Here is a 23,875-nt window from a genome sequence, read left to right as displayed (position 1 = left end):
ACTGTATATAAAAGTGATCATACATGAAACCCCTGAGATCAGGACAGGTATCTGATGTTAAATAATATAAAAGTGATCATACATGAAACACCTGAGATCAGGACAGGTATCTGATGTTAATGTATATAAAAGTGATCATACATGAAACCCCTGGGATCAGGACAGGTATCTGATGTTAATGTATATAATATAAAAGTGATCATACATGAAACCCCTGGGATCAGGACAGGTATCTGATGTTACTGTATATAATATAAAAGTGATCATACATGAAACCCCTGAGATCAGGACAGGTATCTGATGTTACTGTATATAATATAAAAGTGATCATACATGAAACCCCTGAGATCAGGACAGGTATCTGATGTTACTGTATATAAAAGTGATCATACATGAAACCCCTGGGATCAGGACAGGTATCTGATGTTACTGTATATAAAAGTGATCATACATGAAACCCCTGAGATCAGGACAGGTATCTGATGTTACTGTATATAAAAGTGATCATACATGAAACCCCTGAGATCAGGACAGGTATCTGATGTTACTGTATATAATATAAAAGTGATCATACATGAAACCCCTGAGATCAGGACAGGTATCTGATGTTACTGTATATAAAAGTGATCATACATGAAACACCTGAGATCAGGACAGGTATCTGATGTTAATATATATATATAAAAGTGATCATACATGAAACCCCTGAGATCAGGACAGGTATCTGATGTTACTGTATATAAAAGTGATCATACATGAGACCCCTGAGATCAGGACAGTTATCTGATGTTAACTAATATAAAAGTGATCATACATGAAACCCCTGAGATCAGGACAGGTATCTGATGTTACTGTATATAATATAAAAGTGATCATACATGAAACACCTGGGATCAGGACAGGTACAGTATCTGATGTTACTGTATATAAAAGTGATCATACATGAAACCCCTGAGATCAGGACAGGTATCTGATGTTACTGTATATAATATAAAAGTGATCATACATGAAACCCCTGAGATCAGGACAGGTATCTGATGTTACTGTATATAATATAAAAGTGATCATACATGAAACCCCTGAGATCAGGACAGGTATCTGATGTTACTGTATATAATATAAAAGTGATCATACATGAAACACCTGGGATCAGGACAGGTACAGTATCTGATGTTACTGTATATAAAAGTGATCATACATGAAACCCCTGAGATCAGGACAGGTATCTGATGTTACTGTATATAATATAAAAGTGATCATACATGAAACCCCTGAGATCAGGACAGGTATCTGATGTTACTGTATATAATATAAAAGTGATCATACATGAAACCCCTGAGATCAGGACAGGTATCTGATGTTACTGTATATAATATAAAAGTGATCATACATGAAACCCCTGAGATCAGGACAGGTATCTGATGTTACTGTATATAATATAAAAGTGATCATACATGAAACCCCTGAGATCAGGACAGTTATCTGATGTTAACTAATATAAAAGTGATCATACATGAAACCCCTGGGATCAGGACAGGTATCTGATGTTACTGTATATAAAAGTGATCATACATGAGACCCCTGAGATCAGGACAGTTATCTGATGTTAACTAATATAAAAGTGATCATACATGAAACCCCTGGGATCAGGACAGGTATCTGATGTTAATGTTTATGATATATAAAGTATTTGACACAAAAGCCGTGGGATCGGGACAGGTATCTTAAGTTATAACAGTATTAATGTAATCTGAGAGGTAACTTAAGTTAATTTGTTTAATATAACATACACTGATTTCACATGAAACACCTGATCAGGACAGCTATTTTGTACTGCATATAAAAGGCATTGGACACAAAACCCCTGCGAATACGTACAGGTATTTGAATCAAACGGCTGTTTTCACAATCTGCGCATGATCCGTGACCTATGCAAATTCACATATAGGCCACGCCCACCCGATGACGTAATAGCGGTTACGCTGTACTGAAACCCCTGGAAAAAAGTGCCTGCCAGATGGTGTGGGCAATCACTCCCATCATGCACTGTGTCACATGGGTGGCCATGCCTAAGTCACGCTGGAGTGCTTATTGGCTGCAGTGCACACAGACAAACCACCCAGCTTTATCCTTTCTCTTCTCTCGTGTATTTATGGAGGTTTTAAGAATAATGAGAGAGAAAATAAAATTTTTATAGTTTTTTAGGTGGGAAAGTGTTAAATTATTATCTTATTGAAGTAAAAGTTTGCCCACTGACCTCAGGCCATCAACAATTCAAATTCAAAAAACGACTTTTTTCGTTAAGAGAACAAGATGTTCAGCTCTTTTCAGCAATTCATAAAAATCAAATCAGCTAATATACATTAATATGATCAGTCTTTTTAGGAAACTGACCTTTATTAACAACATTGAGATTACACAGCAAATTCATCAGAGTTAAATTCTCGGTGTTGAAGCATTTCAGAGTAAAGTGTTGACGTTAAAGAGTTAGATTTTGATAAATGAATATAATAAGAGTTAGAATTGATTTTATTCAGTGCGAAATCAAGGAGTTATCTTTTCAACACTTGGTGGTGTTATTTCCAACATCCGGGAATTCATGCAGCCCCAGTCACTGATGAATTTTCCAGCCGCCATTTTCCAGGTTCAGAACAGCAACTGGTGAGTCAAACTACCTAAATGTTGGTATTTTACTGACTTTCTTTAAGGAAATACAGTTGTAAACATATTGTTAAGTTAATAACTTTAGAATGGAGTGACAATTTTAAACTTCTGCGGTTCATTCATGGTCGTTTGTGTAACTTGTCTAACGTTAGCTTAACTGCAGTATTATTGACTTTTTTTCCAAGAATGTTTTTTATATATGCCCACGCATACATAGTGCATAAAAACATCAAATGTACATGTTCAACACATTTCTGTCACGCTTAATGCCATTTTGTGCGTTGTTACCCATCTGTAAAATAAAATCGACACTTCTCCTTTAATTCGAAGCAAACTAGCGAGGGAATCCCCGGACTCCGAGCCACCTAGCCTACTCTGCCCGGACGCTAACAGCAACACAGGACGGTTTCCATAAGCTCTAGAGAGTTTCTAAAACATATCGGGTGAGTAAATGAACATATGCTTACTTGTAAAAGGCTTCCTGACTAAAACATATGATTGTTTGTTATTCGTGTATGTTAATTTGGTTATTTTAAACACCGCGGCCCTTTTAAACTGGTTCATTCGTGGCCGTCCATATAACTTACCGTTAGTCCATAAACTCGCGTGATAACGTAAGTTACGCTTGAATTATATTAAGTTTTGACAACCATTAAAGTCGGAATGTTAACATTAATGTCTTTAAATGACCGCGTTTGCACTCAGACATTTAACGTTACAGAAGTATTCCGGAAGTTGCGGGACTAACGTTAACGTTATCCCGCAAATGCACAGAGATTCCCAGATGCCCAAGTAGATGCCCGCAAATGAATGATAATCTCGCGGAAATCGCGCGTCTCCCGCCTGGTCATTAAACACTTTGCACACCCCTCTCCACCGCATCCCTCCCAGCTCTTCAGGTACGTCGCGCGCAAGTCACCCCCACCGTTCTTAAGGTACGTCGCGCGCAACTCACCCCACCGCTCTTCAGGTACTCATCTCTCCCGCTACCTCCCGCAAATCAACTCTGTATCCCCCGAAAATGACTTTTCCCAACTCGGGATGTTTGACGTTAGTAAGTTAGGCTATTTCTGTAGTCAGGAACATCTTAGTCAAGCTTTTTCTCCCGCATGATATTGTGCTTAAAACTATAGGCTAAACTTAAACTTAAAGACAATTTAGTGCGTTGTAAACAGCCACCTGTCTGTAAAAATTAATCAACTGATTCATATTTGAGCAGCCTAATGATGATACAGGTTTGATTTGTAGATTTATTATCAATAATCAACATCTGAATCAAAAGATATCTGAAAAAGTGTGAGGCATACTTTGTGATGTTCATCTCTCTTTTTTAATCTGAAGGTTATGCATATGTGTTAGATACTAATGTTTTGTTGTTTTTTTAACAGCTACAGTTTTCCATACAATAACACAAGACCCTGTGACGATTGGCTGATTAGAGACAGATGGTGTATTTCCAGAGTTGGTGAAATGACCAAGCACACCTTCTTGGTCATATGTGGTGATAATAATGAAGGTATGTTTGATAAAGTTCTGTATTTGTTTCACAATAAGCTGAGAGGGTATTAGAGCATTAAAGAATAATGAATGACATGAAGGTGATAAGTTTTGTATTGTGGGTGAACTGTTACTTAAATAATGTTTTGCTCTTTGCTTTGTGCTTTGCACTTTTCCTCTTCTGCTTATCCTAATATTTTAGATTATATTTGGACCTGAAACATCTGCTAGACTCCAGGAAAGGTGGCGTCAATACTGGACTTGAAAGGGCCTAACTGGTAAAGAAACACGCATGCACACACACACACACACACACACACACATACACACGCGCACACGCTTACAGAAAACTGTAAGTTTATGAATATTTTTTACACTGTGGCCAATATTTTGGGGAAGTCAGCATCACTAAAATGATATAAAAGATTTTAAGCTCCTCTAAATTTTGCTCCAAGTGTTGTGTTAAATTCAGGATTCTGGACAGACAGCTGCCTGTTTTTCCAGTTCTAGTCATAGTGGTTAACCTAATTGTTTTTGGAGATCCAACAGTGATGTATGTGTTTTTTCTACTTTTCCATATCCTGTCACCTCAACCAGCTGGGAGAGTCAAGTTGTGGATCATCATGAAGATTTTCAAAAGGTGAGTTTAGATTTCTTGAATGTTTTATTTACTTTAAATGTTCTTTTAAATATATCATAGAATTTGATTGCAATTTGTTTTTAAACATTTTTCTTAGTCATGCTGGAGTCTTGAAGAGTTCTTAGATGAGCATCACCCTATATCCGTGCATCAAGAACCACCAGACGAGCGATCAGCAGCTACTACATCGTCATGGATAAAAAGGTCATCCTGTGGCTGGGAAGCACTTCATTCACAGGACATGCTTGATGAGATTTCCTAGCTCCAGTTTGTTTTCACATAAGTTTACAGCATTTATACCTTAATTTAAACTGCTGTGTTTGATCTGGAGGACCAAGGAAACACCAGAAGTGAAAGATTTGCACGCCAAGTTGTTTAAAATGTAATTTCAGAAGAAAACTATGCGTTCAGAAGAAAACTATGAGTGACGATATATTAAACTTTCAAATTGCTCTGATGAAACATCAAGTTTGGACCAAAGGACTGAAACAGCCTTTTTGAGCACTGGTCATACATATTTTGTTGATACTGTCTGTACTAATAAAATATTTAAAGCATATTTGACATTGTTGCATTTTAAAAACTGAATGAATTGTTGAAGTGGTGAATGTTTTCAAATAAAATGTTTTTTATTTTATAATTTACAGTCTATTTGACCTTTTTACCATATTTACACTTAAGAGAGTTGAATAAAATAAATATATTACACCAGGCGGTGTTAAATATAGTTACATTTTTTAACTCTGCCCAGAGTTAAAATTAACCCTTACTTCGGTGTCAATGTGCCAACCCTTTTGAAAGTGTTGATTTAACTTTGTTTTGAGTGGACCCCATGAGACACTTTCAAAGTGTTGAAATTAACACCCATAGAGTTGTTTTGGGTTCCCATATTTTGCTGTGTAGGTGCCACACGGTCAGAAATGTGCTTTCAAACATATATATATATATATTATATATATATATTAAATTAGCCATAAATATATTTACACAAATGTATGTTCTATAAATAAAATTTTTGACATTTTTATATAGTTTATTGAAATATTTTCAATATTATTTAAAAACATCTTAAAATGTATTTGCCTAATTATTTCCTTTGAAAATACATAAATTTTTACATTGGAAGAAATCACTCTGTGTTGGTGAAAGTTACTTTTGGAAGTAATCCATTACACTATGTTACTCACATGTTTCTCCCCAAAAAGTAACTAGTTAGGTTACTTAGTTACTTTGACCTTTCTGAGACTTGATCTCTTTCAGAGAGGGGGAGTCTTGATAAAATCTTGACTTGTCATGGGTAACAAATGTGCCAGACTTCACATTCCTTCATGATCAGTCATCTCGTTACTTCTACGACGAGCGTTATTTCCCAAAGCTGTCACAATTGTTGCTATGACAATATGTCTTATCTTGATTAAAAAAATGTTTTAATCCTATTTGAATCTTAATATACACTCTTGCTTGCTGACAACTAGGCTACAATATGTAAGGGCATTTTATGACATTGAAAGGATCAAACTTATGATTCCTTTTTAATATTAAGATGTTTTCTTTTATATCTAAATGTATATCTTCCACCCTCGCCTGACCTTGCTGCAAGTGAGACATAGAAAATGAAAGCACATCAGCACCAAAGAAAAAATCAGATGCTCAAGACAAAATAATAAATAAAGTTGAAGTCAGAATTATTAACCCCCCTTTGTTTTTTTGTTTTTTTCTTTTTTAAATATTTCCCAAATAATGTTTTACAGAGAAATTATCACAGTGTGTCTGACAATAATTTTTCTTCTGAAGAAAGTCTTAATTGTTTTATTTTGGCTATATGTTTCAGCGCAAAAGCACAAACGGGTTTGTTAAATAAAATAAAATCTAGCCTAAATAAAATTAAAGAGAAACATTCACAAAAACCTATATTAAATGAAAAAAAAACATCATTTGCCAGTGATTTTCAATTTAATTTGTTTAATCAAGTAATTTGAATAAGCAAGACAGCCTTTTACAATGTATTAGCAGCACTGAACGTGTTTCCAGATTACCTCAGAATAACAAACTCAGTCAGAAGGCTGAGAGAACTCAGAAACTCGTGAGAATGAAAATGTCTGCATATTTGTGCCCGTCTGTCAGATAAAATTGCTTAAAGCGCTTTAATAATTTGGGGAACGTAGTTTGCAACTTATACATCCATGACTCACCCATAATTTTGTTTTAATACCTGACCTGCGGATTTTTGCCATCACCTGCAGATTTAACTGACAAATGATGTACTTTTATTGCCCAGTGTCACCCACGTGACGGAACTCATCGTGAGGAATGGGAAAGAAAATTAAACATGCTAGATTTTCTGCGATGGTGTCGTGAGGCGTCACAGACACACTATTGGTTGTCTTGAATAATGCCACATTACACTAGAAGAAACGAGAAATCTTCTGTCACAATGCCCATTCGTGATTTATTATTCCCCATGACACCCTACGTCAAGGAAATTGTGCCGAAATCATGACAAAACTCACATTACTGTAATGCATTACCCAAAACATTAAAAACAAGCGACAAATTATTTATTTGAATGTGGCAGTATAGAATATTTCAATGTGGACATGCCATTGGCCCATGAACATTTCCTGCTTGTTGTCCAAGTATTTCATAACTGTAATAGGAGTCAGTTCGATCATAACTCACTTGAATGGGTTGCCGAACTGAATTGTCCATCCGTCAGTGCTGATTCAGCGGCATTACTCACTGCAGAAGCTGGGAATTTCTCAACTTTTCAAGCGTCATGGGAAAAGTCAGCCACTCAGATCGCTTTATGCAAATACCCCAGCTCAGACAGTAGCCGATTGCAGACTAATTTCATTGGCTGACACTGCTATGATGATCGTGTCAACTTCAAAAATGCCCTCGGTCAAGCGTTAACGCTGAAGCCTCTTGTGAATGCGCGGTCAATGTTAAAACAGCTATCATAACATTATTTATGATAATGTGGCTCTTTCTGGATTCTCAGAAGCTGTAGAAATTAAAAATGTAAAACAAGAAATACATTGTTTTTGTGTACATCCCTCAAAATGATCTATAATATTGCACTATAGTTCCATGAATTAGACCCCGTTTAAACTAATACGTTTTAGTTTTAAAACGCATAAGTTTTGCTGTGGTTACGCCATCTGTCCACACTACGCCGGAGTTTTCGAGCCCTGAAAATGGAGTGTTTTGAAAATGCTGGAGAGGCCGTTTTGGTTTTAAAACGCTGTTGCTCCATCTCAGTGTGGATGGGGGTAAACGGAGACATCAGAAAACGGAGGCGTGGCTACAAACATTTTTCTGATTGGGGCTTTTTCCTCAATATTAAGTAGTCTACACACAGTTCAGTCCTGCATCCTCTCCTTGTAAGTTCAGACTTTGCAAGTTTGATATAGAAAACAAACTCCCGGGGACACGTCAGGTAAATCTTCAAAGGGAACAGGGTACTTTAAAACCTCATTCATATGACTCTGGCTATGCTGTTTCACTATCTTAACAATAAAAAGAAAACATGTCATAAGGAACTGCCTATTTTTATTTTAATATTAGCAACTTTACTGACACCAAAACTCTTGAAGCATCGTTTAGCTGCATAATTCTAAATGTTTTTATTCTTAAATGCTGTTTTAAAACAAAAACATATCAGTGTAAATGGGGCCCTAATCTCTGACAAACGGCCTACTCACACAACGCCATCTATACCGTGCCCAGGCCCGTTTCATGGATTGTTTGAGAAGTGTGAGTGCGCTGAATCGGGCTCAAGCACGGTTCACTTGGCCGGCCCTGGCCCGGTTGGAAGAGGTGGGCCTGAGCACGGTTCACTTGGGCTTTCAGCCCGAAACTGAAAGCGAGACGTAACTTTTAAGGGACTGTTTTATATGGATTTATTAATCATTCTTACTGTTCAGTGAACACAAACTGCCGCTGTGTATTAAATACGCAAACCCCTCACTGCACGACAGCTGCGCACCTTCAGCAGACCTCCTCAAGCGTGCTTTGGCCCGGTTCGAGGCAACTGTACATAGTGTGAGTACGGCAAAGACTCCGCTCCTCCCCATCTACCAATCATTGTATGCATAGTTAGTTATCATGCTGATATCACACAAAGCAAAGAGGTCAACCTTGCCCTTACTCTCAGCTGAACACTTTAGTAAAAGTTTCTCTTTGTGCATAGGTTTTCAGTGAAAACACTTCTGTGCTATTTAGGAGAACATTAGTGCCCATATCACACAAGGTAATTCTCTTTCCTCTTCCTGCTGTCCACCAGCGTCTACTGCCTAAAGCCGAGAGCAGACAGTCTGTGGCCCCGTTTACACTAGTGCGTTTTAGTTTTGAAACGGCGTTGTAGAATGAAAACGATCCGCGTCCACACTCGCGTTTTACCCAGCGTTTCTGAACAGCTCTCCGTCCACACCAAAACGCTGAAAACGCACATCACGTGACCACACACACACTCTCGGGCAAGCGCTCCAGCATTTCTACCCAGACGAGAGCTCTGCTTGTCGGACTGCTCATCAAGCATCTCCCGCTGGATCTAATCTCCCTATATTTGCTAAACGTGATATTTCATTCATCTTGTTGTCTTTATCTAACGACATAGGCCAATTCCCTGACTTTGATCATTGTAATCTATTAAGTTACTTGTTCACGGGTAACATGTTTTGGTTAAGCGCAAAGATAAGTTAATGATTAATCCAGGTACATTGACTGATCGCTTGCCTTTATTTCCTACAATGTATAAACTTATTGTATGTTATACTTTTATAAGTATCGATTATTAAAACTGATATTCAGCAAAAGAGAGGGTGCGTTTCGTATTTTCACTGAAATTGAAAGGAGGCAGTTGTTATAGGCTCCGTTTTGTTATAAATATCCAAACAGTGAAGATGACGCTCATATATGCAGCACGACGCCTCAACATTTCTGCTGTCTGTTAAGTTGCTAATATTAAAAAGAAAATAGGCAGTTCCTTAAATCATGTTTACATTTTATTGTTGAGAAAGTGAAACAACGTAGCCAAGGTGATGTGAATGAAGTTATAAAGTACACTGTTCCCTTTGAAGATTTACCCGTGTCCTCGGTATGTTTTCCATATCAAACTGAGAAGGGGGAGACTGCAGCTGATCAAACTTGCGAAGTCTTAACTTACAATAAGAGGATGCGTGACTGAACTGTGTGTGGGCTACTTAATATTGAGGAAAAGCCCCAATCAGATAGGCGAACGTTTGCAGCCCCGCCTCCGTTTTCAGATGTCTCCGTCTTTCCCCATCCACACTGAGACGGAGCAGCAGCGTTTTAGAATGAAAACGGCCTCTCCAGCGTTTTCGAAACGCTCCGTTTTCGGCGCTCGAGAACTCCGGCGTAGTGTGGACGGATGGCGTAACCGTAGCAAAACTTATGCGTTTTCAAACTAAAACGCACTAGTGTAAACGGGGCCTGTGTTCCTCCTGGAGACTTCAAAGTCAGCGGCTCGCTCCGCGTCGGCCTGTGATGTGAAATCTGTGGTGCCAGTCAGTGAGGTTCAGTTTGGGATGTGCTTTGAAGAGCTTGTAACATTTCACCCCCCACTGAGCCACAGCACAAGCCTCATCCATTGCAGACTCAGGAGAAGTAGCTGCTGGAGGATCTGGCCTCCTTTCAGAGTCTCCAACTGGCTCGGCTCATCCACACTCGCTCCTCAAAGCCTCCAGTTTGATTTGTGAACGTTTTAAAACTGTAAACTGTGATGTTATCGTTAAATATGGTGGGTGGATTAATAGTAGGGGGAGGGAAAACTGTCATAGCAGGAGAAAGAGATTCACATATCTCTGCCAATCCTCAACCATCACCTCATGACTGTAAATGAATGACTTTATGACCATATTAAAGTTACCAAATAAAGGTCTGTGTGTAGTCTAGAACACAAGCTTGCACACAGACATATTTAAAGATTGTGTTTGCATGTGGGACTACTAAATGCTGTGTGTGGTTCTTATAAAGTATGAAGTTTATAGAGTTTTGATTAGCATTCAGTTCTCTGAGCTGTGTTACTTACTGGACATTTGCTGTCTGCAACTTTGCACAGACAAGCTGTTACACTCTGTGTATATTCAGAATGTCACTGGAAAGAATATTTATATATAGGATTTGAGCTTAGTATTGCTATTGATTTTATTGTAAACTATTAACTTAAAATAAATCTAGGTTTTCTCCTGGTTTCCGCCCTTCTATTTGACAAACAGGTAAATGCAGTATTTAAATCTTGTTTTTTCAAGTTAAGATTATTAGCCAAAGTGAAAGACTTTTTTTGTTCGTGTGGAATTCGAGAGATTATTCCATGCCTTTATATCATCACGGTTGGACTGTACAGTTTTTGTGGGTGTTGGCCAGTCCTATATACATTATCTTCAAGTGTTCCAAAATGCAGCCGCTATAGGGTTTTTACAGGCACCTGCAAGTTTGAACTCATTACTTCTATCCTGTGCTCCCTAAATGGGTTGCCGATATGTTTTAGAATTGAAATTTAATTTTGATGTATGTTATCAAGTTATTAAATGGCCAGGCTCTGACTTATCTCTTTAATCTTATTACTGTTAAATTATCTGTCAGATGTTTAAGGTCATCGAACAAGAAAATGCTTGTTGTTCCCAAATCCAAATTGAAGAAAAAAGGAGATCGAGCTTTATCTGTTGTAGGTCCTAAAATGTGGAACGGGCTACCTATGTCCATTAGAACAATTTCCGATAGATTTTTGAATCAGAGGTAAACTTAAACTACACCTCCAAGAAAGAGCTTTTAAATTGGGAGAAAATGGATCCTTTTGTACCTATCTAGTATCTTGTTATTTATCGTTGATGCAGTGCAGTGTGGTATGTTGGATGTATTCTATATTGTTTTATCTGTTGCTGTCTGTTTTTGATCATTTGCTTTTAGGATTGTACAGCACAATGGTCAACAACAATTGTTTTATTGTGCTTTATAAATAAACAAACTAAACTAAATCAGTCAAGGTGCAAACACAATGCGAAATGTAGTATAATTATCAACATGAAAATAAATAAATACCCAGATTTTGATTGAGAAATCACTATATATATATATATATATATATATATATATATATATATATATATATATATATATATATATATATATATATATATATATATATATATATAAACTTTTTCTTATCAATGGCCAAAAAACAAATTAGAGGGTATTGGGCAAGAGGTAAATATATTTGCCATTGGTAATGTATTTAATACGATTTAAAAATAACTAGAAAACATTACTTTGTTAACTAATACAGTATTGTTTACATTTTATAATAATCGTTTTAAAGTAAAAACAAAAGCAATCCCATATAACAGAATTGAAATAGACTAGTTTTTGCCTTTATTTGTCTTCTGCACAGTCCTCTATCCGTCCAGTGATGGTATTTACATTTTTAAAAATCTGAATAATTATCATTAAATTTTAGTTTTCTTTTCTTTTTTTTTTTTTTTAGCTCAGCAATAAAATGCCCCAATTGTCTCCCTCATTCTCACTTTATTCTGTCATGGGATGGTGGGCCAAATCAAAGGTTACAATGAGTCAATTTTGGCCTGCGGGCCCTACTTTGGGCACCTCTGTTTTAGAGCCTCTTGAGGGAGAGTAAATAATGACTCAATTTAAATGTTCTCTTTAAAACCCACACAAAGAAATGTGCATACAGTGCTCAGCATATATGCATACACCCCTCACAAATCTCTCTTTTAAATTCATATTTTTAATAGGAAGCTTTACAATATTATATTTGTGCAAATACATTAGATCAGTCAGTACTGAAGCCAAATCTGGAGCTTATCTAACAAAATAACTTACAATAATGGTCCAAAAACAAGTACAGTCAAATTTATATTTTTTAAAAAAATGTTGAAATGTTTTATCTTTCAATTTCTGAATGTTTGGTGACAAAAATATATATATATATATATATATATATATATATATATATATATATATATATATATGTGTGTGTGTGTGTGTGTGTGTGTGTGTATATATATATATATATATATATGTGTGTGTGTGTGTGTGTGTGTGTGTGTATATATATATATATATATATATATATATATATATATATATATATATATATATATATATATATATATATATATATATATATATATATATATATATATATATATATATATATGTTTAATCTGTTTTGTTCAAATTCACCAAAAACATTCACTGCCTATGTTCACTGAGGAATGGAGAAAAATATTAATTTTCAAAATGGGCTGTACTCCGTTATGCTGAGCACTGTATGTATGTACGTGTTTGTGTGAGAGAGTTTAGAAATGTTGTTCTGCCTAATGGACACAGTTTGCACAGTAATGCATGTTCTGTAGTTAATATAATAATCACATTCTCTCTCTTCCTCGCATTTGCAGGATTTAATCAACACTGCCACCAGCACCTTTTTCTTCTTTCTGGCTTCAGTGGTTTTGGCAGCTCTCAACCATCAGTCAGGAGCAGAGATTGCAGCTGTGGTAAATATCAGTCTTACTCAGCTCTTTATTTCACGTCCCTGAATTCATATGTCGAGTGTAAGTGATTTAAGCCCTGATCACACGTGGCTCTGCTGCCCTCATGTGGCTGAAAAAAAAAAAACATCTGTTCCCGGAGAGAGTCCTGGACACGTTGCGGTTTACTAGATCCACACAATTTAGTCACACATCAACCTTGTGCTCGTTTTGGTTCATTATTTGAGCTAATTTGATTGTATTTCAGCTTCATTTCAGCCTATTTAACATAAGTTCTGGAAAGCCATTTCTACCTCATAGTAAAAGTATATGAAAATGTCAACAATAAACATACTTAACAAACACCTGACAATGTAACAGCTTCACACATATGACTGTAGATTTGCATGTTCTCGCATTAATTAAATAAAAGTAGGGCCTTTTGTATGTTCAAATAAATTAAGAAAATAAGCTGAAATTTCCCGACATGACACAGGAGGAAACGTGATGTCAACAACAGATTTACATACCAAGAGGTGGTTGGACAGGTCTTCCTCTGCGCACATGCAATGAGCGTGAGAGGTAATTGGAAATGTACAAGGGCGGAACTGCTTCGTTGCAATTGTTTTTATTAACAAACCAATATTTATAATGCATATTCTGAATCGCAGGGCTGCATGAACCGTAGAGAACAACGGGACGATACTTTTTGCCCCCCTAATATTTATACACATAACCTTATATATATATATATATATAGGCCTATATATAATCCTTATTGGTGGTCCAACAAATTATTGTGTACACATGTATGTATTGACTGAATGTTTATTACAGCTGAGCTGTCTTTTCTTCTGTTTTTTAGCCAGTTTCTTGAGCTTCCCATCTTTGTGAGCAAAAAGTTTATTAAAGCTGTTTAGCATTTATTATTTTGGCTGATTTAAACAATTATAAGCAACACAAAACAGAAACATTTTGATATTCTGATTTCAGTTCCTACTGTATGTAGAAGAGACCCGCCATCCATCTGAATCTTGCGTGACATTAATGACGTCATGTAAAAGCAACCTATTGTTAATCGTCTATATGTTCTTTTGTTAAACTCATCTGTTTACAAGGAAAGAAAGAAAGAAAAGCACTGTCTTGTCCTGTCCTCTTGCAATTGATATGCTTATATTAAATAAACTTCTGTTTGATTTCCTGCACTTTGTTAAAAAATCGTTTTCTCTTTGTTTCCTCAAAGAAATCTCCTGATTTTCCCCAAAAATAAGCACAGAAAAAGTCAAGAAAGTACTACTGCTTCCATCTGGTCCTGCTCATTACACTGTATTATAACCAAAGCCACCATAAACATCTCACACACACATACCTTTCCCATTAGTGTGTGTGTTTTTGGACCTCTCGTTTTTGGCTGTGAAGAGGTTTCTAGCAGATGATTCAGTGACGAAAAGTAGAAGGGAAATTTTCTAGCGATGCTAAACAAGGCTCCGATTCTCTTCCTCTAATCCTGACTTTTAAAATGTAGTCATTTGGAGAATTACCAGAGATCAGCACAATATCCAGCGACACCCTGGAAGTCTTGAGGCTGTGGATTTTTGCTGAGTGTTTTATAGTACAGATGTTCTCAGTGGGAAACCACTTTAACACCCGGGGGTTTTGCTGAAGCACAGGGCCCTGCTGAATTCCTGCAGCTCTCTCAGCCTGTCAGACAGAGAGGAAGAGAGAATTAGCTTTTTTCAACCTTGCCCATTTAATTTTGCCATTTACTTTCATTTTCTTTTCAGCTTAGTTCCTTCATTAATTTGGGATCGCTACGGTGAAATGAACCGCTAACTTATCCAGCATACTGTTTTACGCAGCGGATGCCCTTCCAGCTGCAACTTATCACTGGAAAACACCCATACACTCTCATTCACCAACACATACAATACAGTACGGACAATTTAGCTTATTCAATTAACCCATAGCGCAAGTCTTTGGACTGTGGGGAGAACCAGAGCACTTCGAGGAAACCCACGCAAACACTGGGAGAACATGCAAAGTCCACACAGAAATGCCAACCAACCCAGCCGAACCAGCTCAAACCAGTGACCTTCTTGCTGTAAGGTGATCGTGCTACCCACTGCCCCTCTGTGATGCCATTGACATTTATTTTTAAAACATATTTGATAGCGTATAGTATAGCATTGGATATAAATATAAGATATATAATGCTATATAAAATGTAAAAGACGTAACTTTTAAATAAATTCTCTCATGGTATTCCAAACTCACTGAAATAAACACTTATTTGGTTAATTAATCAGAATCCGAAAGAGCTTTATCGCCAGGTATGTTCGCACATACGAGGAATTTGTTTTTGTGGCAGAGCTTCTACAGTGCAACAGAATTACAGAGACAGGACGAAAAGCAGATAATAAATATATTTTAAAAATAGAATTAAGTAGGGAATGCTAATATACAAATTTACAAGTGTATGTAATTACTATATACAACATTATATGTGCAGCTGTTATGTGCAAATTGTCATGTAAAGTGTGTTGTTAAATAAGTGTATATGTGTATAAAAAGTGTATAGCAAGTAGTGATGTTCCACAATTATTATCATCAAGTATTCATGAGATGGATTCCCTGGGGGAAGAAACTGTGTCTGTGTTGGGCTGTTCTGGTGCGCAGTGCTCTGTATTGTCAACCAGAAGGTAACAGTTCAAAGAGGCAGTGTGCTGGGTGTGAGGGGTCCAGAGTGATTTTGGCAGTCCTTCTGCTCTTTCTGGATAAGTACAGTTCTTAGGGGGTTACAGTCTTGGAGTAAGGAAGGTTGTACCAGTGATTCGCTCAGCAGTCCGAACTATTCTACATAGTCTTCGGAGGTCAGATGTGGTCGCTGAGCTAAACCAGACAGTTATTGACGAGTAGATGACTGATTCAATGATGGAAATGTAGAACTTTTTCAGCAGCTCCTTTGGAAGGTTAAACTTCCTTAGCTGACGAAGAAAGTAAAGCCTTTGTTATGCTTTTTCGACCCAAGATATTTTTAGTGATCTGAGTGGTTGATCTAAGAGATTTAAAACTAAAGAAAGATAAAAATATATCCATGTGAATCGAAGAAGTTTTATCAACCATGTGAAAATATACCCATCAGCCCATCTGAAAAGAGAGGGAAAATGATGGGTAGTTGGGGCGAATGCCAGTGACAGAGACTGCCATTTCAAATTTAACATAACCTTTAGTTTCTTTGTTCAAATAAGCTCAAATAATGTCTGCTACAAAAATTTAATGTTTCAATACAATGTTGCAAATAAATCACTTTTAATACTGTCAGTTGACAGACAGAGGACAATGCACAAGACATTAGTGAGCAAATTAGTGAGCAGCTTTACTAGTGTATTCAGTATTGAACTCCATTGTGATATAATTGGGAATGTTTACTATTTTAAGTTCATTATAAAATGTCAAAAATGATACTGCATCAATAACTTATATGTTTTAAAGCAATGTTTTCTAGTTATTTTAAATATTAGCAAATAAATCAAGTGGCTGCACGGTGACGCAGTGGGTAGCACGTTCGCCTCACAGCAAGAAATTCGCTGGTTCGAGCCTCGGCTGGGTCAGTTGCATATTCTCTCCGTGTACGCGTGGGTTTCCTCCGGGTGCTTCGGTTTCCCCCACAAGTCCAAAAACATGCGGTATAGGGGAATTTGGTAGGCTAAATCGTCTGTAGTGTATGGGTGTGAATGAGTGTACTTGAATGTTTCCCAGTGATGGGTTGCAGCTGGAAAGGCCTCGGCTGCGTAAAACATATGCTGAATACCTTGACGGTTCATTCCGCTGTGGCAAACACAGATTAATAAAAGGACTAAGTCGAAAAGAAAATGAATGAATGAATGAAAGAATAATTGAATAAATTACTGATGGCAAACTTGAGTGTAATACAGTTTGGTATATTTAACTTCAGCCCACAGCCCTCAGTCAAGTTTGGTTTTGGCCGTTTATAAGAATATGTTAGAGCACCCCTGCTCTACATTAGTATTTATTTGTTCCGTGAACATTTTGGGATCATTTAGGTTTTGGTCATTTAGAATTCCAATGGTGGGATGGAAATCTCTCAGGTTCTTTAAAAACATTTTAAACCCTCATGATGCATTTAAGTCTGTTATGAACCTGAATACGTCCAAAAAAATCTCAATCAATCAATCAATCAATCAATCAATCAATCAATCAATCAAACAAACAAACAAATAGGTAAATGTAATAAAGGAAAGCTTTGCAATTGCTTTGAAAAACCCCAAATACATCTCTTTTATTATATACTCTTGCACATTTAAAAGATCTAATCATTTCAGGATGCTTAAAGCACCATTAGGTGTCAAAAGTTAAATCAGTGTAAAAGTATTTATGTGGACAGAATTTACTGATAGATATTTATGATCAGATTAAATATTGATTTGATTTATAAATATTAAAAGTTTATGACAATACAGAGATTATTCATGTCAGAACAGAATTGAAATGCCAAAACAATGAATGCATTGTGAGGATTTTGTTTCAATTCAGTTCAACGCTATTTGTATAGCTCTTTCTACAGTAGCTATTGTTTCAAAGCAGCTTTACATCAGGTGCACATTATTGAATTACAATTAGAATAAATTAAAGTTACAATCAAAGTTATTATATAAACACAGTTAACCTGCAATTTTATTGCGTATACACTAGGTGATGTCTATGTGTACATGTTTAATGAAGTGTATTTGTGTATTAAGTGGAGGTGTTGTCCTCGAAGTCCTCAGTGTTTAGGATCATCTCTTTCAAAGATTAACCAAAGTTGTATTTTAGCATAAACCGTTAATTTAACATGAATTGTTTGACGTTAAAACAGTCCATATGAATGTAAAGATATATCTAATGTCGTTCATCTGCAGATTTTCGGGTTCCTGGTGATGGCAGTGTATGCCCTGAACACGTTTTTGGCATCACGGCGATGGCGCCTTGGGGACACTCGGGACGGACCCATGCAGACCAGCGAGTACATCCGGGCCAGGACAGCATCTCGTGGAGAGGTGGAGTCTCGGCCTGAGCTACAGTAAAGATCACATGTTGCAGTGTGTGCTTTCATGTCTTAGTGATGGAGTCTGATGACTGGCTATTCAGGATGAACAAACCTCTGGCATCTTCAGCAGCCTCAGGCCATCCTCAGTTAAATACTGTATCTTTCCGCTAATTAAGGGCTTTACCTTACCATGATCTGGATAATTATTGACTGAAACTGCGCTCCCGAACTGCTCCCAAATGGCTAATAATGGCTGCAATAAAACGGAGGAAGCTGAGAGTCACCGATTGAAGGCTTTTAAGCTTAGCTCCATCTCCCGGCTGCCTGTAAGAAGCAGCACAACTGTGTGGACGTTGTGTCAGATCAAAAAACAATCCTGATTTGTAGGGTGATTTCAGGGGTGTTCACACTTGCAGTTTGTTTTGCTTTTTTGTTTGTTTAGTCCTGATCAAAAAAAGATTGGGTTTGGAGTCTTGGTTTGTTCAGCAGTCACAGGGTCAATTTAAAAATCCGAATCCAAAGCTAAAAAAAAAAAACTGATGTGTTTTAATGACACACGGTCTTGTGAAAAAGCTGGAACATCCTATTAGATTTCACATGTCCATATCAGGACATGGAATCCTTGTCTTAATCTCCTGATCTTCGGCAGGTCTTATAATTCAGAGAATAAAATCTCACTCAACTTCCTTCAGCTCAGTACCTAAAATTTCAGGGGTCGCCACAGCGGAATGAATCGCCAGCTACTCTGGTATATGTATTATGTGGTGGATACCTTTTCCAGCTGCATTAAATCTCGAATGAACAACAACACACAGCATTAAACAAAAATAAGTCAGGAACTTCTCATAAAACGCCTGAACTGATAATCAGCCGAATGTTTAGGAATTTGTTGGTCTGGAGACGTCATGTGAACACAACATCCATCCTACCCCAGCTGAAAAATCCAGCTTAAACCAGCCTAGGCTGGTTAGCTGGTTTTAGCTGGTCGACCAGGCTGGTTTTAGAGGGGTTTTGGCCACTTCCAGGATGGTTTCCAGCCATTTCCAGCCTGGTCTTAGCTGGTCAGGCTGGGAGATGACCAGCTAAAACCAGCTTGACCAGCCTAGCCAAGCTGGGAGTCCAGCCAAAACCAGCTATATCCAACTTAAACCAGGCTGGTCAAGCTGGTTTTAGCTGGATTTGGCTGGTGATTTTCCAGCCTGACCAGCTAAGACTAGGCTGGAAATGGCTGGAAACCAGCCTGGAAGTGGCCAAAACCCCTCTAAAACCAGCCTGGTCGACCAGCTAAAACCAGCCAACCAGCCTAGGCTGGTTTAAGCTGGATTTTTCAGCAGGGACAGCTACAGCTTAGCCAAAACTGGGCCATTTAATATGACAAAGACTACATTTACATGGACATCAGTAATCAAATTATTTGCCTTAATCTGAATAAGACAATATTATGATTAAGGTGTTTACATGAGCTGCTTTTTGAATGTTCCTTTCATGATCCTGTTTTACATGTTATAGCAAATAATTCAATTAACATCATTGCATCACCGCCCCATCCACATTTCCTCTGGATGTCATCATCATTTTTAATTTGTCAACTTTAACTGTAGTTTGGCACTTTTACTTTCATTCAGGAACATTTCTTGCATGCCCCTGTGACAAAAGAGATATTGGATGTGAGTATGAACTGCCGGACGAGTGTTTTAATGGTGTTTGATACCGCACGCCGTATGGAAAAAAAACTTCCGCATTTCGTGATGCAGGTGTCTGTGGTCCTGACTCGATAGTTGCAAAGAATCGTGTCAAACAGCCATGTGTGTATAGATTATCCTGTCGTAAAATGTGATGAAAAACCAGACATGATGGTAATAGTTTGGTTGTGGTGTTTACATGTCTGTACTGCACTTTAATAATGCGACTAAAATAGGTATACTCCTCATTTCTTTATCTGATTTCTGTTTAGTTCAATTATAACCGGATTAAATGAATCAAACATTGCTATTTACATGGTCGACTCTTAATCAGAGTATTGTCTTAATCGCATTAAAATTGGATTCTTGGTGTCCATGTAAACGTACTCACTGTCCCTAAGCACACCAGTACATCAACAGAAAAAAAATCAGTGCACTATACAGAAGAACTATACAGAAACTCCAGAATGTCTCCAGAATAATGTAAGAGACTGACAGAAAACAGTGTTCCAACTTTAAGCCAATTATCACATTTCCTGTCCTAAAAGCTGATTTTCCATAACGTGATGAATGGAAAAACTGATTTATTTCTGAAAGATTTTAGATTTGCTAAAGTTAAGTGACTTTAATAGCCGCATTATGAGAACAACAAAGCATAATTTACCTCAGATTAAAACTAAATAAATAAATAGATAAAATAAGTTTGCGTGACTTGTCCTATAATTGATCTCTGTCCCATATTTAGTTTTTCTCTGTGGCTTTGCATTTCTCACAACACTATTTACATTTGCACAACAGTTAATGCTTTTCTCAAAACAATAACTGCAAAACCTAGTTGATAACCTGCAAAAGTGTGTCACTTGCTCAAACTGAAGAGCTCATTGCTCAAACGCAGGTATTCATGTCAATGAAAAAGTCAGTCATCAAGATGAAAAGTCCTGACACCATTGTTCATGAACAAGATGTCCTGTTTTCATGATGACAGTTTACTCTGTGAAGTTTTTCTAATGCTAAAAAGTCAGATTTTGTTGACACTTTCTGAAAATGCTCAGGACAGCACTGTATACTATTTGCACAGCCATTTGACAAAACTACAGTAAAGTTAGACATCACTGCATTTAGTGAGGTATCTGAGTACAAGACACTGAATATGTATGTTTCACATGTTTACCGCATTTGCTCTTCACAATCCTAATTTATTCACAGCATTGTGCAAAAGAATAAACACACCCTTATTTACAACAAACATAAACCTTCTTTGGGCAGAGCTGTGCACAACTATAAACAATATTGCAGTACATGTTGGAACTGAACCTACAACACACATAAGTCTGTAAGTCATTCATGAAATTGTTCAGTTTTTAAGACATTTTCAGGAGAAATCCTTTTATAAAATTAGCTTGACAGATTTTAACAACTACTTCAACATTTTTGTATGTGATGACTCAAGTAATGAAATGAGGACTATTATGTTTATATGGAATGACTATTCAGCATTCATAAGTTGAGTTCATTTTGACTGACATGACATAAGCAAATGATAATGTTATAAAACAGTAGAGAGCTGTATGAAAGCAATGTAAATAGTGAAAAGTGCATCAAAGCCACTGAGAAACACTTTAATAGCTTGAGAGCAGCTTCAAATACAGTCTTTAGATTTAACTTATCTGTCGTCTACATTTTCCACCCAGTCTTTGAATAAATAAATAAAAACATTAAATGTCCTCGCTAGCTTTTGTACAATATACATTTTTATTACAGATCTTTTCTGAACATCCAATACAATGCTGTGTGTAATGTATGCTCATGAGAGCTCATGAAGGCCTTACAAAATGTGTAAAATGTCAAAACAGCAGCAAACATTTCTCCAACACAGAAACAAACCAAGATCTACGTGTTAGAAGCATTTCCAATCCCTGTTTTAAACTGTAACATGACATCATGTCCTGTTTTTCTTTTAGTCGTATTTAGTCTATACTGCGTTCAATTAAAAGTGGGTTCAGATCCATTTTTTAAGCGGTCTCGATGGATTTGTTCATATATTTTTTCAAATGAACTTCATTGACTGAGCAATTAGACCAGAATTTGTTGGACCAAAATCCATTAAGTGTAAACACATCCTTAAAGGGATAGTTCACCCATAAATGAAAATTAGACAGACAGACAGACAGACAGGCAGACAGACAGACAGACAGACAGACAGACAGACAGACAGACAGGTAGATAGATAGATAGATAGATAGATAGATAGATAGATAGATAGATAGATAGATAGATAGATAGATAGATAGATAGATAGATAGATAGATAGATAGATAGATAGATAGATAGATAGATAGATAGATAGATAGATAGATAGATAGATAGATAGATAGATAGATAGATAGATAGATAGATAGATAGATAGATGAGGTAATTTTCATTTTTGGGTGAACTATCCCTTTACGTAAACTTTCTGACTGAAATGGAAGGAGGATTTTTGTTTATGAGCAAAACTGGGGGTATTAATATTCCCTTATCAAACATGTCAGTAAATGGTTAACTGTTAGTAGCACCAGTATTTATTTTTAATATTATTATTATTATTTTGTAATACTACAGCTTTAGTCACTACGTTTGGTACCAAATGTGGTATTTCACCTTGTGAATGTGACTCTGTGTTAAAACTCACAGCAACAGCTTTCAAAATCGGCGTGTGTTGGTGGGTGTAGGGGGTGTGAGTTTTCTAAAGGTTTTAGATAATAATCTTTAATTATGAGCTGTTTAAATGATAAATTGTGTGTGCATAGTTTATTGATTGATCGATTTTTTCCAGTGTGTGTGGTTATTTCTGTAATCCATTTTGTACCGTCCAGTTATCTGTATATATCGACTGAAGCAGTTTTTGAAGGTGTAGATATTGTTTATGAAGGGTCCCTGTGTTATCGAATTTTTATGACTGACACTAATAGACTGTAATTAAAGCAGTATATGAATGCTTTAGCTAAACTTTATAATTTTTTTCAGTGTGCCTTAATTTTAGAGGCTTGGCTGGTCAAAACGCTCAAACAGTCGAGAAAATTCGAAATTCAACTGAAGGAACTGAACTTGGGTCAGTATGAGAGCATATTGAGCCTCTAATGAATCTTTTTAAATGAGTGTCATTGAACAAAACCGGGGGATTGCATTTTTCAATTGTACATTTTTCCCTAGTAATGGCGATTCATAATATTCACTTGTATCCACACTAGAGTCTTACTTTCTGAAGTTCTTAAATGAAAAATCTCTTTTACGTCTGACCAATGTTGAAATGAAATGAAGTATTTTTGAATTGTGTACTTATTATAGACATTGATCAACACTGTGTGAGCTTGAAAAGACAATCAAAAAGAATGATTAACATCTTAATGAAGGACTTTGCATTAATGTGCTGAAGTCAGATGATGTTTTTTTCTGTTTTAAAAGCAATACTATGGGCGTATGCTTTAATAATGTCTTTGTGCTTTGACTCTGTGCTAAACTTCATCTTGGAAGACTTTAGCATCAAAATAATTGCTTATTTTGACCGTATGGCTTGGACTGTATCTTTAACTCGCAGATCAATTGTGTATTTCAAAAGGAGGTAAGTTGATATTTTGAGGGACTCAAATTTTGATAATGATTGTAGCGATATTTCCTGTATTCAAGAACACAATGTTTTATTCCATGTAACAGTGCTATAAATTGTATTTTTGTATTTATGGACTTGTGCATAGACTTACAAAATGCTAATTGTTTGAACATATTTGTGATGGCAATCTTTTCCTCAAATAAATGGATTTTAATAAACTGTTGATTGATGAATTAAAATAAAAAA

General features: G+C 36.6%; 1 protein-coding gene and 1 long non-coding RNA gene across 11 annotated transcripts in view; both read left to right on the top strand.

Moving 5' to 3' along the window:
• cmtm4 (CKLF-like MARVEL transmembrane domain containing 4) overlaps positions 1-23,875 on the top strand; it is a 53,886-nt gene extending 30,011 nt beyond the window's left edge. Inside the window, exons 3-6 of one of the 9 annotated variants that reach the window (XR_015494681.1) lie at positions 13,240-13,338; positions 18,231-19,250; positions 19,677-22,259; positions 22,340-23,875. Coding sequence is in view for 1 of the 9 variants with exons in the window: in NM_001002492.1 (NP_001002492.1) it covers positions 13,240-13,338; positions 18,231-18,395 (264 nt within the window). In the remaining 8 variants the exon portion in view is untranslated. Of the gene's footprint in view, positions 1-13,239; positions 13,339-15,185; positions 15,284-18,230; positions 22,260-22,339 lie in introns of those variants that run through there. The other 8 variants (XR_015494678.1, XR_015494676.1, XR_015494675.1 and 5 more) reach the window with 8 other exon arrangements.
• Positions 2,614-5,439, top strand: LOC147843150 (uncharacterized). Of its 2 annotated transcripts, XR_015496101.1 has the most exons (6): positions 2,614-2,661; positions 2,995-3,107; positions 4,053-4,180; positions 4,364-4,439; positions 4,759-4,801; positions 4,899-5,439. It is a non-coding gene; the product is annotated as an uncharacterized LOC147843150 (long non-coding RNA). The 2 variants fall into 2 exon arrangements; XR_015944711.1 differs by lacking the exon at positions 2,995-3,107.

The sequence above is a fragment of the Danio rerio genome, chromosome 7 (assembly GCF_052040795.2).
Source record: "Danio rerio strain M-AB ecotype USA chromosome 7, GRCz13ab, whole genome shotgun sequence".
In the NCBI taxonomy this organism is placed as follows: Eukaryota; Metazoa; Chordata; class Actinopteri; order Cypriniformes; family Danionidae; genus Danio; species Danio rerio.
Note: the sequence above shows the minus strand (reverse complement) of the source record. Positions and strands in the feature narration are given on the sequence as shown.